The sequence below is a fragment of the Mauremys mutica genome, chromosome 10 (assembly GCF_020497125.1).
Source record: "Mauremys mutica isolate MM-2020 ecotype Southern chromosome 10, ASM2049712v1, whole genome shotgun sequence".
Lineage (NCBI taxonomy): Eukaryota > Metazoa > Chordata > Testudines > Geoemydidae > Mauremys > Mauremys mutica.
In genome coordinates this window covers 3,013,247-3,030,215 of record NC_059081.1, presented here as the reverse complement: position 1 = coordinate 3,030,215, position 16,969 = coordinate 3,013,247, and the positions used below count along the sequence as shown (strand labels likewise).

The 16,969-nt window shown below is 49.0% G+C and overlaps 1 protein-coding gene across 2 annotated transcripts in view; it reads left to right on the top strand.

Moving 5' to 3' along the window:
* Positions 1 to 4,242: 4,242 nt before the first annotated feature.
* Positions 4,243 to 16,969, top strand: part of ARPC2 (actin related protein 2/3 complex subunit 2) — a 33,481-nt gene continuing 20,754 nt past the window's right edge. The window contains exons 1-3 of one of the 2 annotated variants that reach the window (XM_045032972.1): positions 4,243 to 4,407; positions 14,305 to 14,339; positions 15,501 to 15,613. In XM_045032972.1, coding sequence (XP_044888907.1) covers positions 4,334 to 4,407; positions 14,305 to 14,339; positions 15,501 to 15,613 — 222 coding nt within the window. In that variant the 5' untranslated portion in view covers positions 4,243 to 4,333. The remainder of the gene's footprint in view (positions 4,408 to 14,304; positions 14,340 to 15,500; positions 15,614 to 16,969) is intronic. The other variant, XM_045032974.1, reaches the window with a different exon arrangement.

The following is a 16,969-nucleotide window of genomic DNA, read 5'->3' as shown; positions in this document are numbered from 1 at the left end:
GGGGGGGGTGTGAAACAAACCTGCCGGCCGGAGCAGCGGGGTGTGTGTGTGTGTGTGAAACAAACCTGCCGACCAGAGCAGCGGGGGGGGGGGGGGGTGTGAAACAAACCTGCCGGCCGGAGCAGCAAAGGGCGGGGGGGGGGTGTGAAATAAACTGCCCGGCCGGCCAGAGTGGCGAAGGGAAGAAAAAACAAAACAGAATCCCTGCGGGGCGGCGGGAGCGCGGGTGCAGGGGCGCTCCCCGCCCTGCAGCCCCCGGGCAGCGGAGCGCACACCCCAGCTGGGGGGGGGCGGGGGGGCTCCCCGCCCTGCAGCCCCCGGGCAGCGGAGCGCGCACCCCAGCTGGGGGGGGGCGGGGGGGCTCCCCGCCCTGCAGCCCCCCCCCGCCCTGCAGCCCCCGGGCCGCGGAGCGCGCACCCCAGCTGGGGGGGGGCGGGGGGGCTCCCCGCCCTGCAGCCCCCGGGCAGCGGAGCGCGCACCCCAGCTGGGGGGGGGCGGGGGGGCTCCCCGCCCTGCAGCCCCCGGGCAGCGGAGCGCGCACCCCAGCTGGGGGGGGGGGCAGGGGGACTCCCCGCCCTGCAGCCCCCGGGCAGCGGAGTGCGCACCCCAGCTGGGGGGGGGCAGGGGGACTCCCCGCCCTGCAGCCCCCGGGCAGCGGAGCGCACACCCCAGCTGGGGGGGGCAGGGGGACTCCCCGCCCTGCAGCCCCCGGGCAGCGGAGCGCGCACCCCAGCTGGGGGGGGGGAGAGAAGGGGGGCGGCCAGGGCTCCCTTACGCGGGGCGCTCGCCATGCGGCCCCTCCCGCCGCTCCGGGGGGCGGGCAGGGAAGGACCCGGGCTGCGTGCCGGGCTGGCTGCAGCCCTGGCACCGCTCCCAGCAGCTCCCCTCCTCCGCGCGCCGCCCCCTGCAGGGCCGCCGGAGCAGTGAACCAAAAGAAAAAAACCTGCAAGGGCGGAGGAAGGAAGCAAAAAAAAAAAAGGGGGGATTCGGCGGGAAGCCGCCCCTGGGAATCTGCCGCCCCAAGCACCAGCTTGTTCGGCTGGTGCCTGGAGCCGGCCCTGACTGCTAAGGAGTTACTCTTTTTGATCAAAGGGTAGGTGCTGCCAGTCCTGGGATCAATCCACACCTTCTCCTGATTCAAATCTCTCTAGGAACATATTTATCATGATCCCCACAGTAAATGAGTCAATACTCACATTTGTCTGTTTTACTGACAATTATTTTCCATGTAGCTAAACGAAACAAAACATCTGTTACCTGGATCCCTGCAGTACCTGGCCATCAGGGCACTCATGTGGTTTCTCTGCACACAAGTGAAGCGTGTGTGCTCGTACCGATTCTGTGCACACCAGCAGGTGGCAAGCATTAGTGAAGTTTGGGGTTGTTGTGTGTGCAGCAATGCAGATTGTGCTCTGCACACAAACAGATCATTTGCATTACTGTGGCTTCTGCACAATCCGTTTTTTGCTGGATCCCGTGGTCTGTATCCAAGGGCAGATTCTGTGCACAATCAGATTCTTGGTGCAGGACTTGTGTACTCATGTCAAGATGAATAAATGGATAGATACTGTATGCATATGCAGATCCTGGCCGCTTGACTGAGTCCTGGGCACACAAGTGAATGCATTGAACTAATGCAGATCCTGTGCGTAGGTACAGATCCCATGCACTAATGCAGACCCTGCATGCTTAATTGTGATGCTATACAAACAAGAACCTGTGCACTATTCGGGATTCTGTGCACACAAGCAGATGTGTGCACTAATGTGGATCCTGTGTGCTAATTGGGATCCTATGCACACATAGAGACCTATGTCCACAAGCAGATCCCATGCACTAAGGTGGATCATGCATGCTAATTGGATTTCTGTGCCCACAAGCAGATCCCATGCACTAATGTGGATCTTGTAGGCTAATTAGTATCCTGTGCACGCAAGCCCATCCCATGCACTAATGCAGATACTGTAGGCTAACTGGGATATCATGCACACAAGCCGATCCCATGCATTAAGGCAGATCATAAGAACAGCCATATTGGGTTAGACAAATGGTCCATCTAGCCCACTATTGTGTCTTCCAATAGTGGCCAATGTCAGGTGCTTCCGAGGGAATGAACAGAACAGGCAATCTTTAAGTGATCCATCCCCTGTCATCCACTCACAGCTTCTGACAGTCAGAAGCGAGGAACCCTCAGAGCATGGGGTTGCATCCGTGACCATCTTGGCTAATCACCATTGATGGACCTATCCTCCATGAACTTATCTAGTTATTTTTGGAACCCTGTTATAATTTTGGACTTCACACAACCCCTGGCAACAAGTTCCAGAGGTTGACAGTGCACTGGGTGAAAAAATACTTCCTTAGGTTTGTTTTAAGCCTGCTGCCTATTAAATAATTAGGTGACCCCTGGCTCATTTGTTATGTGAAGGAATAAATAACACTTCCCTATTCACTTTCTCCACACCAGTCATGATTTTAGACCTCTATCATATCCCCCCATAGTCATCTCTTTTCCAAGCTGAAAAGTCCCACTATTTTAAATCTCTCCTCATACGGAAGCTGTTCCATCCCCCCAATCATTTTTGTTGACCTTCTTTGCACCTTTTCCAAGTCTAATATATCTTTTTGAGATGGGGTGACAAGAACTACACTCAGCATTCAAGATGTGGGCATGGATTTATACAGAGGCAATGTGATATAGTCTGTCTTATTATCTATCTCTTTCCTAATGGTTCCTAACATTCTGTTCATTTTGACTGGTGCAGCACATTGAGTGGATGTTTTCAGAGAACTATCCACAATGTAGGAGAACACTTCAACCTCCCTGGCCACACAATAGCAGACCTTAAGGTGGCCATCCTGCAGCAAAAAAACTTCAGGACTAGACTTCAAAGAGAAACTGCTGAGCTTCAGTTCATCTGCAAATTTGACACCATCAGCTCAGGATTAAACAAAGACTGTGAATGGCTTGCCAACTACAGAACCAGTTTCTCCTCCCTTGGTTTTCACACCTCAACTGCTAGAACAGGGCCTCATCCTCCCTGATTGAACTAACCTCATTATCTCTAGCTTGCTTCTTGCTTGCATATATATACCTGCCCCTGGAAATTTCCACTACTTGCATCCGACGAAGTGGGTATTCACCCACGAAAGCTCATGCTCCAAAACGTCTGTTAGTCTATAAGGTGCCACAGGAGTCTTTGCTGCTTTTACAGATCCAGACTAACACGGCTACCCCTCTGATACTATCCACAATGACTCCAAGATCTCTTTCTTGAGTGGTAACAGCTAATTTAGACCCCATCATTTTGTATGTGTAGTTGGGATTATGTTTTCCAATGTGCCTTACTTTGCATTTATCAACACTGAACTTAATCTGCCCAGTCACGCAGTTTTGTCAGATCCCTTTGTAACGATTCATAGTCAGCTTTGGAATTAATTATCTTGACTAATTTTGTATCACCTGCAAATTTTGCCACCTCACTGTTTACCCCTTTTTCCAGATCATTTTTGAATATGTTGACCAGCACTGGTCCCAATACAGTTCTCCATTCTGAAAACCATCCACTTATTCCTACCTTTCGTTTTCTGTCTTTTAACCAGTTGCCAATCCAGGAGAGGACCTTCCCTCTTAACCCATGATAGTTTACTTTGCTTAAGAGCCTTCGGTGAGGGATCTTGTTAAAGGCTTTCTGAACATACAAGTACACAATAGCCACTGGTTCCCCCGTGTCCACGTTTCTTGCCCCCACCGGCCCCAAAAATTCGAATAGATTGGCTCCTGCACAAGCCCGTCCCCTGCACTAATCAGGCTCTTGCAGGCTCAGACCCCATGCACTAATTCGGATTCTGTAGGCTAGCCGGGATCCCATTCACACCAGCCCATCCCGTGCGCTAATTCGGATTCTGTAGGCTAGCCGGGATCCCGTTCACACCAGCCCATCCCGTGCGCTAATTCGGATTCTGTAGGCTAGCCGGGATCCCGTTCACACCAGCCCATCCCGTGCGCTAATTCGGATTCTGTAGGCTAGCCGGGATCCCGTTCACACCAGCCCATCCCGTGCGCTAATTCGGATTCTGTGGGCTAACCGGGGTCCCGCGCGCACCCGCACAACACCCGCCCCACGCGCCACTACCGGCCTAGGCGTCGCGCGCACCTGCCCGCCTCCGAGCGGAAGTGACGCGGGAGGGGGCGGGGCACAGAGCGGAAGCGGCGGCGCAGGCTCGGGCGGGTCCCCGGTGCGCGCAGCGGGCTCGGCTCCCTCCCCGGCCTCGGTCCCTGAGACCCCCCCCCGCCCCGTCCCGCCGGCTCCCGGCCCCCCGCGGCCCCGCCATGATCCTGCTCGAGGTCAACAACCGCATCGTGGAGGAGACGCTGGCGCTCAAGTTCGAGGGCGCGGCCGCCGGGTGAGGGGGCGCCGGGGTCCGGGGGGGGCGCAGTGTGCGAGGGGGCGGGGGAGGGGCTGAGGCGGGGGCCGGAGGGCGGGGGGCTGCGAGGGGGCGGGGGCCCCAGAGCAGCCCCGGGCTGGGGGGGCTGGAGGGCGGGGGCCGGAGGGCCCCAGAGCAGCCCCGGGCTGGGGGGGGGGCGGGTGGGATCCGGGCCGCGGGGCGGCTCTGGCGGAGCCGGGGGCAGACACGCCGCCCGCCCGGGGTGCGGCACTTCCGCAGCCGCTGGGGCCGCACCCTCCCCGGAGGTGGGTGCGAGGCCGGCGCCGCCCCCTCCCTGTGCCCCGGGCCGAGCCCTGCCCGGCGGGGAAGGACGGCGGCTCCGGCCCCGCACGGGGGAACCGCCCCCCCATCCAGGGGCTGTTCTGCGGGGGAGCGGGTGGGTCTCAGCAGAGCAGCCCAGGTGCCGCCTGCCCCCACTTAGCTGAGCGGTAGGGCCCGGGCTTGCACGGGCCACCGGCTCCTGGATCCCCGTGTCTGGGGCCCGGACCCTGGCCGGGCTCAGCTAGAAGATGGGGCGATCCGGCCGGCAGGCAGCAAGGGCACCTCCCGGCCCCGCCCGCACACCGCTCCGGTGTTCATGTGGGTGAGGAGAAAGGGGGGTGATTTGTACTGAGACACTGTTACTGGTACAGCCCCTCGTGCGGATGCAGTTATGCCAATAGAAAAGTGCTTATACCGGGGTAGCTTAGTCCCCTGCCTGTATGGAAATCTGCTAAACCGGTATGAGCACTTTTATATTGGAATAGCTGCATCCACCTCTGGGGGCTTGTTCTGCATTATACTGGTATAGTTAAAGCCCTGCAACCCTTGTCTACACGAGGCCCTAGAAAATCAGTGTTTGCACAGAAAGCATTGGCGTTGTCTCTGAAGTGTACTTCCTCTGTTAGTGGGGTGGAGTTGCCAGCCCACTTTCTGCACACTCACTGTGCATCATGCAGGAACGCTCGACAGGCCCCGTGTCAGGCCTGGGGGAAGGGATCTAGCCTCATGTCTTTCCACTTCTTATCTATTACTCTAAGGTTTCTTTGAAGAGATTTGCCTTGTGTGTGCAGAATAGTGGTGACCTGTGCAAAACGAGATATGCTTTTTCCAACCCCTCCCCCCCCCAGCTTTCAGACATTGAATAGACCCTTACACACTAACATGCTCATCTTTCATCCTTGTCCACTTGTGATAAAATAGGAATCTGAATAGCCACCTAGCTTTGATCAATCCCTGATTAGTTTTTGTAGGCTGTAGAGTAACTGCAGTTCTAAACAAATTGCTTTTCTCCTTACAAGCATCTAATGCAAGGAGTCTTGCCAAGACATGGCAACCACATTATACACACCGCCCTCAGCTGACCCTGTTAAAGCACAGCTATTGCCTGGCCTGGATGGTGCAAAATATTGTCTGAGAGAGGTTGTCTCTCAAAGTTTCTCATTTGCCATGAGGCTTCATGCTGAGGAGCTCTTCCTGTTGGAGGCAGCTTGGAGGACATGTCACTGTTCTTATCTAATAAAGCTATTACAGTCGAGGTAGCAGAGTACAGCCTTCAGACATTCTGTTGCTTTATACCACTAAAATCACCATGTTGCTCGTTCTGTAACAGTTGCAGGCCTGCAGATTTCCATTCTACTCTACAATGAAGCGCACATCTGCATTGACCATACTTGCATGCAATACCGACCGTTTCTGGATTTCAGTGGCTTGGTTTGCTGATGTGGTCTCTGCCTTTACTTTATTATAATCTAAACACCACTTTTGTTTTTAAAAATGTATCAAATAGACTTTATTTCTGTATAATCTTTGTCCCTTGGTCATGGTGATAGAAGAAGTTGTAACTTCTGCATTTTTTTCCCTAGCTGACACTAAGGCATTTTTGTCCAGGCAAGCATAGGGCCAAGACAAGGATCTGAAACATGCAGGGATGTATTTTTCAAGCTGTCATGTTTCTTATAAGTCATATGGAGTGGGTTTCAGTCTATGCCTTTATTAATGTGAGCTCTCAAAATGTGTTCCATTATTCAAAGTCAAACCACACCTCTGGTGTGTATCCTTTTGGAAAATGGATGATGGTCCGCAACGATAGCTTAAAGCCTTGGGGTGGCACAGGTGGCATGTGCTTTTTGCCATTTTAGCTATTGTTTTTTTTAGCTATTGTTTTGTTTGTTTATGATGAGGGCAAAATCATGGGAATTCAGTAACAGGAACAAATCAAGTCTGGACATCTGACCTGAAATAATCATCGTTTTCCCCCTTTAATCCAAATAACCTGAACTGAGCAAGTGTGTGGTGAGAGCGGACAGACTTGAACATACCCGCTATCATAGAGTCAGTTATGTCTAATGTTTAGAACACAGGGCTGGGAATTGGAAGGCATGAGTTGTAGTTCCAGCTTTGCCACTGACTTGCTATATGACCTTGGTCATGACACTTAACTTAGCTCTGTTTTCCCAGATGTAGAACAGGGATGATATCAACCTTGTGTAAAACTTTCAGAGCCTCAGATGAAAGATACTTTGCACTTCTATAGAATTATATTAGAACAGGGGTCGGCAAGCTATGGCATGGGTGCCGAAGGTGGCACGCGAGCTGATTTTCAGTGGCACTCACACTGCCCAGGTCCTGGCCACCAGTCCAGAGAGCTCTGCATTTTAATTTAATTTTAAATGAAGCTTTTTAAACATTTTAAAAACCTTTTTACTTTACATACAACAATAGTTTAGTTATATATTATAGACTTATAGAAAGAGACCTTCTAAAATGTATTAATGGCATGTGAAACCTTAAATTAGAGTGAATAAATGAAAACTCGGCACACCACTTCCGAAAGGTTGCCGACCCCTGTATTAGAACTTACTTCTGAAATCCAGCTTAGCTCTAGTTTAAGATATGTTTATAGTATCATTGGTGTACATAGCCGGACAGTAAGCTCCCTGCTCTGAGAAATATCCAGCAGAATGTGAGTTCCATTTACTCCCGTGGAAATTACCAATGTGATAGGCACCTTAAAAGACAGATTAATAGCACTTTACAGGATAGGACCTTATATGTCTCTTAAAAAAAAATCTTTCCTTTCCTCTGGAGGATTTAAATTCTTGCTAAGAATTTACTGATCTGGTTTCATATATTGCTGAGCTCTTCATTCTCACTCGAACCATGAGAGCTGCCAAGTTGAATGAGGTTCTTGATGGTTCATTACATCCACCCACCAGTATGCAAGAATCCCAGAATGTCAAGTCCTGGGTGGTGTTTATAAAGAAAAACCCATGCAAATGACGGAATCTATGACTCCTTTGGCAGCCATGCCAAAAATGCAGCCATGCCGTCTTTCATGTTGGGTTTATAGAGCCTTTAAAGCTGTAGCCACACAATTTATTGCCCTTATTACTTCATACATGTCGCTTTAACTCCTCTGCTGCTGGACACTGTCGCATCTTCTGCAGCAGAATGCTTCAGCATTTGTGCCCTACAGTGAGAAAGCAGCCCTGGGAGTAAAAGTGGTGGTTACTGTTAACTATCTGCGTTTGTCCTCTCACCTTTAAAATGGTTTTAGAACTGTTGGAACTCTGCAGGATGTCGTGGTTGGGAGTTTGTCTCAGACATGCTTCTGTTGAATAGTTAAATCATCTTCGTGTTATTGTCTTAAATCATTTGAGCAGGAATTGCAGCAGAACCAGGTTGTCTGATTTGGGTAACCTGTCCGTTTAGAACGTAAGCTTCTCCAGGCATACACCATGTCTTGAACAGCACCGGGCGCACTCTTGATGGTTAATACAGAAAAATGGGGGTGCTAGCCAGAGAACTAAACGTTTAGCCAAAGGTAGATATCAAATTGATGGCTTGGATCCCCAGGCTGTCCAGGGAAGGCTTCCAAGAGGTGACTGGGGAAGTGGATTTTTTAAGCCTGGACTTAACTTAACAATTGGGTCTCTCATGGAGTTCCCCAGCAGAAAGCACAAGGCCAGCAAGGTGAATGCTTGCAGTGTGTCTGCTGCGAACCAGCAAGGAAGTGCGTGTGGTTATGGTGCTATATGTGACGGAGCAATGCTCCGGATACGTTTCTTTGGCTGTGCCGTCTCCCAGTACTCTTAATGCACTGAACGTCTGTCGTGCCTTTCAGTCAAGGAGCTCAGGGCATTTTATGAACAAGTCTCATACCAGGTTCATTTCTCCACCTTATAAATGAGGGGAAATGCTAGGATGGAGAGGTGACGTGCCCAAGGTCAAAGAGTGTCAGAGCTAGTAATAGAATTCAGAGCTGCTGACTCCTGGTCTCCGGCTCTAACCAGGCCTCCTTGCTTTGATCCTTCCCTCGGTGTAACGCAGGTCATTGTAAGCTGCATCAGGCATCATGAGATGCTCTCTCACCCCTCTTGGGTAAACCTGTACATAGACCCCAGTGATTGCAAAGTGATGCTCTCTCCTTTAAGGCCGCGGTTCTCAACCAGTGGTCTGCAGCTCCCTTAGGGTTCTCGAGCCCTTTCAGGGGGTCGGTGGGGCCCCACTGCTGATCCCCCGAACCCTGGTGGGGGGGTTCCCCCACCAGGCTGAAGGCTCAACTCCCTCCTTCCCCCCACAGGGCTGAAGTCCTGTCCCTGGCGTCTCCCTGTGGGGCTGAAACCTTGAGCTCCCCTTCCCTCCCTGAAGTCAGAGTGGCAGGGAGCTGAAACCCCAAGCTTCGCCCGACCCCCTCCCACTGGGGAGAAGCCGGGAGAAGTCGGGCTGAAGCCCTGAGCCCATAAGCAGAGTTCAGGGGGCATGAGGCTGTTGCCTCGCCCCAAATGGCAGTGCCTTACCCAGAGTGGGGCAGTCCTGGGGGCACCCACCCTCTGGCCAGATCCTCGGCAGGAAGCTGGAGCCAGGCAGTGAGGGGCAGCTGCTCCTCTGGCTGGTGGTGCCATGGAGTGGGCAGCCGTGGCATTCCCCCATCTGCTGCTGGCAGTAGGGTTTGCGGCTGTTCCTCTGCTCCCAGCCCCCTTTGATTGCTCCTGCAGCCGGTCGGGGTTACCCACATGGGGACCTGGCTCTGGGGCCGGCAGAGCCCTTGGAGAGCAGCCACTGGCACACAGCCCCAGACAGGTGGGTGGCGCTCCCTCCCTGGACCCTGCTGTGCAGAGCTGGCCTGAGCCCTGCCGGCCCTTCCCTCCCCAAGAAAATAGAAGTCAGACTACACCTATGCCCAAGGGTTCCACCCTTGGCCGGAGCCCTGAGTCAGCCCCCGCTGGGCCTTGGCGTTTTATAGCATGTTGAGGGGGGGCCTCAGAAAGAAAAAGGTGAGAACCCCGGTGTAAGGCTTTACGCTTTGAAGGAGTTCCTTTTTATCCTTCAGAGTTGGAGATTAGAATACCTGTGCAGTGCATAGCTCTGCCAGTACCCTGACTGGCCCTTCACTGGTTGGGCCAGGCATTTTAATTGTCAGCTGTGATCGTCTAGTCAGACTATCGATGCGATTACTAGCCAAGTCTGCATTTGCACGTGCTCTTGATTAATATAGACGACGAGAGGACAGTTTGAACAAGATTTATAATTATATCTTTCCTCTCTTTTTAAAAATTAATTATTGCTACATGTGGCTGCGAACATTTGTAGCCTGGGTAATGAAGCTGAGGAACTTGGCACTTGTCCGAGTCAAAGCTGAGGAAGTGCTGTCAGATGAGGATTTGCTGTTACGTGCATGTTGGATGCTGCAGATCTTCTTGACGCTATAGTTCTGCTAGGGGTGAAAAATCTGATTTGCACTTCAACACACATTAGGTGGAGTTAATGTAACATGCTTCTAGACGAGCCAATGTAATAATCTTCTAGAAAAACCAGTTGAGGGGGGAGTTGAGCAGGAAGAAATTGTACCTGCCAGAACCCTTTTTGTATTCTTGCATCTAAGCACAGAGCAAATGTTCTTGATGGGGGATTTAGTGCATATTTGATTGCATGTGTGTGGTTTGGACTTGATTAATATTAACATTGTTGGGAAATGGACAACTGCCTTTGGTAGGAACTGCTGCCATTTTAGGTTCAGGGTTCAGATGGATTTATCAATCAGGTCTGTCTTGTATTTAGAGTTGGTAACAAAAAGGGAGTTGATTGAATTATTTTTGGTGTGGGAGCCTTTTTTCTGTCTCTTTTAGGGCAGAAGGTAGCAAAAAGACAAGAGTGTTGTATTTTCCCAGTTCAGGTGAACTTGAGATAGCAACATAGGGATAAAGAGGAGCTCATTATTCACTGTAGCAGAAGACGGTGTAGTGTCTGAAACCTTGCGGTTGTGGAAAAACTAGACAGGCTGACATCAGAGAGAGCTGTGTTCATTGGGGATAAGTGAACTCCAGTTCAGTGCCAAATTGAGTAAACTTGATTTTGAGGAACATGGTTCCACAATGTTAAGACTTCAGAGGGCAATACGTGTTTACAGGCACAGGAAGGGAAAGCTGATGGTGGAAGAGCAGGATGCAGAGAGAGAAGGTCTTGGGTGAATGATGTGGTATTCTCCATGGATCGAAAGGACTATTCATCCACAAAGACATGAGCAGAGGCTCTAGGGGCTGGGCTACCATGGTTGCAAACCTCCAGTAATGGAGATGCCACATAAGAATAAGGTTCCACAGTGCAGGCCACTTCGATATGCAGTGATGCTGTAGGTGCTATACTGTTAGCTCCTGCAGTTGTGAATTTAAAGGAATCCCTTACTTAAGCAATGTGATGTATTTAAATGTAAGAATCTGAAAGGAGCTTTTCTAATGGATTTTGCCAGCAATCTGCAGGAGAAATGCTGGATGCTCCTCATCATCTGTGTGACAGGGACTAGTGATCCCAGCTACTTCACCTGTTCTATTTGGAGCCCATTTTAAATCAATAGTGTTGTGTGAGCGCTTCCATTCTAATCCCCCGTTTCCAGTTGCTTGTACACTTCTGAAACGTTTAGCTGTGGGGCTGAAATTTTTTTAGACTTGAGCTCTAAGTTGAAATCTGGCAGGGAAACTTGTTGAGAAATGCCTGTGAGTATTTCTTTTTCTACAGCTGTTTAGGGCGAGGTGCAAAGTAAATGGGTAGGGGCTCTACTCCCTTCTTAAGCAAAGTCTTTGCCTCGTTCACTGCGCGTATTGTGTATAACATACTTTCCCGGACTCTGGTCCAGCATGCACAAGAGTAGTATACAGGAGCAGAAGATGTTACACTTATAGGTAAGATTCTAGAAAATACTATTTCTCTGAGCTTGGCAAATGGTGTGTGATCATGTAGTTAAAAACTGTTCTATTACCCATGCATGAGAGGGCAGAGTTAAGGTTGCATGTGCACCCTTAACTTCAGTATTTCCTGACTCTGGGGTGTGTAAGTGTACCACCTTAAAGTTTCCTACTTGGACTTTTGCTGAAATATTGCTAGTCCGCAATGTGCTATGCACATTATTCACAATATTTTGCTCCGGGCCACTAGGACCCCTTTGCTATTATGTTCATGGACCTCCCTTGAGCAGAACCACCCTGCAGTCACCTTAAATTGTGTGGGGAGGTGATATGCACCAGTGGAATTTTTGTTCATCTGCTGTGGGCTGATACCCAGGAGCAGAGATTAATTTGATGTGACTTGGGAACTGCTCCCTGCTCCAGAGCAGCAGTTATAATACAGAAGTGCCTTCTGAAGTGGAGTGGGAAGCAACTTCCAAAGACCCGGCTGGGAGCAGAGATTAAAGAGAGAGGTCAGCAAGTAATAGTGATTTTTAAAGTAAAAGATCTGCCCCCAAGGCAACTTGCATCACTTCTTCCAAGTGTTGTGTTATCTTTGCTGCTGCAGCAGTGCAAGAGATTGAGACTCTCCAGTTTTGTAATGAAGGAGGCTATTGCCTTTCACAGCTGCTAACTTACAGAAAGAAGACACATCTCATCGTCATGACATTGCTAGTACCAGTGAGGGCTGGATAAGCCCACCAAATCCACTTGCACTTAGACCTCAGCAAAGCAACTATATGAGTTACACTCAGCCCTAGCTTTAATGCCTTTCATTGCATCAGTCTTGCTGTATGTCTGTACTGAGCTTGGCACACCTTGCTGCATTCCTGGGTCTCCACAGTAATGATTGAAATGGAGCTGTCTGCAAACAGAGCAGATGGCAGGGCGAAGCAGTGGCTTTTATCATGCAAAAAACCCATTAACATTGTTCGGTTCTGAAACAAGGAATGAAAACAAATTCCAAACCACTGCTGTCTCTCCAGCCTTTATGTAATTTCCCCGATATGCCAAGGTGTGCCTAGCAGCTGTAATTTCCCCGATATGCCAAGGTGTGCCTAGCAGCTGTAATTTCCCCGATATGCCAAGGTGTGCCTAGCAGCTGTAATTTCCCCAATATACCAAGGTGTGCCTAGCAGCTGCCAGTGTGTTCTTGCCTACAGCGAGCAAGATTCAACAAAAGAGCAAACATCTAGAGTGGGGCAACCTGGTTGGGACCACAGACACCCTGAAAGGCCTGTTTGTGTAGATGCCAGCTTGATTTATTTGCTGAATTGGGCCTTTTGCATCATTACTTTGATACATCTGGGTGAGGATGAAAGCCAAACGCCTTCACTTGAGGTTTCTTTGGTCCTGATATTTTAAGCAGTGTTTTTCATAATCTTATTTGCACCCAGTCCAGTAGTGGCTACTAGATTCTCTTTTTAAAATAAGCAGACATATACCACAAAATGGATAAACGTCAATCCCCAAATTGTATGCAGTGTTGTTGTAGCTCTGTCGGTCCCAGGATATTGGAGAGACAAGGTGGGGGGAGTTAATATATTTTATTGGGCCTACTTCTGCAGTTTAGAGCTCTGTGTAAGCTCAAAAGCTTGTCTCTCACCAACAGATGTTAGTTCAATAAAAGATATCACCAACCCCACCTGGTCCCTCTAATCTCCAAATTGTTTACCCTGTTTGTCCCCTATAGAATTCCCTGCCCATACCTTACTGCTACCTTTGTATTTCTTCCCGTCAGAGAATGGCACCTTAGTGGCTATGGTTTCAACAGCACCTCTCAGGATGCAGAGGCAGCAAGCAAACCACTTCTCATGGATCATAGCAAGTTCACCCTTCATAAGCACTCGGTTCCATCAGAGTAGTTAGTGCCAGTTTAACTCCATCACTGGAGAAATGCAACCTTTCAGGGTTTTGTTGTTAAGCTTTTAAGCTTAGAGCATCTGAAGGTTAAGTGAAATATTTTAAATGTTTAGATTTGTTTAGGATCCTAAATTACAAACAATGCCTGGGTACAGTTTAAATGTATATGATGAAACACACATTTGAAAAGCTTCTTGTTCTGTTCACCTACCAGGATCCAAGCTCAGAGGAAGGGTCTTTCTGTGGCATCGCTCACACCTAAAGTGCTGTAAGGGGTGCAGTTCCCTGCCATGCTTTACATGGTTATGATGATGTCCATGGTTGCCCCGCGGGGGACCACCGACTCCGGAACTGTCATCTTGGGAGGCTAAAAATAAATAAATGTTTGCTTTTAAAATGCATTTCTTAGTCCTGTTAAGGCTACGCATGCATTCTGAATTGCTTAGGATCTGAGACTCCGATGCAGAATTCCGGTATCTATTAATAGACTATGAATAATATCATACTAAAATGGCAAGATTGTTTTCAAAAGCTGGGTATAGCAGTTGAGGTAAAATCATTGCTCACCGTGAGAGTGATGGGGAGATGGCGAAGTACAGAACTCGTCAGTAACATCTTTCCTAATTGAATAGTATTAAGGAGTTATACAGTTGGGGCTTTCAGAAAAAGCCACTTCTCGTAATCAGAAACGTGGACATGTTGCTTTTTAAAACGAGGAAACCCATGTTTCTGTACAGTTTTAAGGGGGCTGTGATTTGATTTTTGACATCCGATGTTTTCTGTTCTTTAGGAACAAACCAGAGGCAGTAGAAGTAACATTTGCAGGTACGTTTCACAACATTTTCATCTCCTTTAAAAAATTCAAGCTTGTCTGGCCTGACTGTCGCAATGTCTGGTGTACTCAAATTCACCTAGCACCACATGGAGAGGGTTGTTTAATCGACAAACCTGCGCCTTTATGTGCATGTGCCACACAGTATATTTAGTAGGCTTTCCTGTTGGCTGAATAATTTAAAGAACTGTGCTTGGAATTGGTTAGGCTCTTCTCTCCGTTCATCCTCCTCACCTGATGCACTTGCCGGTGACAATGAATTAAATGGCCACAGCACTTCTAAAGTGAATGAACTAAATGGTTGTAACTTGTTTGCCCTATGTGCCAGGATGTTTCATGCCCGTAATGGCATGTGTAATGAGGTATGTAACACCCATCTGGATACAGCAGATAGGAGTCTGATTTAGGATGATAAGCACTCAAATGGCCAAGATAAACTGAAAGCCTGTTCCCTGTAGCTTAGTCTCCAAGGAGATGGGATTTGATTTGAAAACTATAAGTGAGTATTCATCATGCAGTTCAAATGTTAGATTCCAATTACCAGTTAGAGTTGTACTGCTCTGTGGAGAAACCCAACTTAAACAGAGCTTTTAAATTAAACAAAACAGAGGCCTTACAGCCCATCCTGCCTTCTGAACCAGAGCGGGAGCCTGGAAAGGAAACTTCCCAGGGACTCTGCTACTGCACTGCCTGCTCTCTGCTTAAGCGCTTCCCGCTGCTCTTCGGGCTTTCGAATTCCCCTCTTTCAGATATTTGTAACCTACACGGCGCAGTGTGTGTCAGACAGGTGGGTGCCAATGGCAACCCTCAAGCCAAGTGGAGAGACAGAAGTTAACCACCTGAGAGATCTCTTCGGCTCAGTCTGCTTGTATGGATTCAGGATGTGGCAAATTTGTCAGTGACAGTTGAAACAAGACTGGGCTAAACTTTAACTTGGGATACAAAGTTGTCAGGGATCATTGGAGTCTGTTACTAATCTCCAGTATTCCTCATAATTTTCCTTAATTACAGACTACTGTGCTCGAGGGCCCAGTAATATGGGAGATCTTTATACCATACAGTTCCTATTTTGAAAAACTTTTACATTATGCAATGCTTTGGAACTAAGAAATTACATGAGTTCCTAACCTCCCTCTCCTCTGCTTCCTTCCAAGATTTCGATGGAGTCCTTTATCATATTTCCAACCCCAATGGAGACAAGACGAAAGTGATGATCAGTATTTCTCTGAAATTCTACAAAGAGCTACAGGAACATGGTGCTGATGAGGTGAGTGGCCACATTTCCGGTTTTCCCTCTCTTCCTGGGATTGTAGTTCCTGATCCTGCGCACACTTTCTATTGTATGTACTTAACTTGACTACCATGAGGGGTCTCACTGACAACAATGGATCAAGATCCTACCAAGGCCCTATGGGTTAGAAAAGAGTCTGTAAAGTTGCACCACGTAATAGACACCGTGTTACTCCCATCGCCAACACAGAGTGCGCACAATTCCAGAAGAACAGGCTAAATTCTGTTCCTATCGATATTTGATAAGTTCCAGTTAGAGCCTTTGTTACTGATGAAAGCATGAGAGGTAGAAGAGCACAGCTGATTTTTCAGATTCCCCTAATGGCGTGTAGGGCACCAGCAGTTAGAAATATCCTCTTGTAAACTGAACTCGCTTGCTAAGGAAGTCACAGTGTGAATAAATATGGAATCCCACAGTGTTGCTTTTCTCAGTCTAACCACACTTTAAAGCAAATGAAAGGCTGCCTCGTTCCGCTTTTGTAGCAGGTTTAGTTCCTGTTCAACTGTTCTTATGCTGCAGAGAGCCATTTATGGTAGAAAGAAAGGGCCTTTATGAACATCTGTGCGTTGTGGTTGGATCTTGAAGCAGGAAGTATGACTCAGTTCCTGAATTAGTTTTCAAATCTCCTCCTGTTACCTAATGGGGTTCATGCCGCATGTCTCAGCAGAGAGACATGCAGCACTTTACCTTTGGGTGTCCTCTGTTGATTTTTCCTGTGAAAATAGGGGGAAATTGCTCATAATTCTTGGAGTTACTTACACATGACTGGAAAGTATCTCAAACCTAGAAATTCCGAGAGATTGAATGGTCAAACAGTGCTCGAATAAGTACGAGTGATTTGATTAGCTTGTTACTGCCTTCTGGTGACATTGCTGAGGAATACTCAGTTTGCTTAGCCATGGGGTGCAGTGGGAACTTACTGGGAGCCAGAGGACCACACTTAACCAGTGTGTAAAGGAGCAGGTTGATGCTGCCCTTCCCTTCAATACAGAAGGTGCAGCCTGTGGAAACTACAGGTTCCCAGAAGCCTTGTCTGCATGTAACTTTTTATTAAAATCTCCCACCAGTGCAATCCACTAGTGATCACAACACTGGCAGTGCTGGTGTAGACCAACTGCCAGCATTTTTACCCCATGTGGCTTAGAGCCGCTCTGAGCCAGCCCTGTCCGTAGTAAATATGCCAAACAACCATTCTGACAATTGCAGTACAGCGCTGGTGAGAGATTTTAATATGACGTGCTGTGTAGACGCAGCTGGAGTGTCATGTTCCATCTTCACCCACGCAGCTATGTGGGATCTGTAGTCTCTGTGGGCTGCACTTCCACGTGGAAG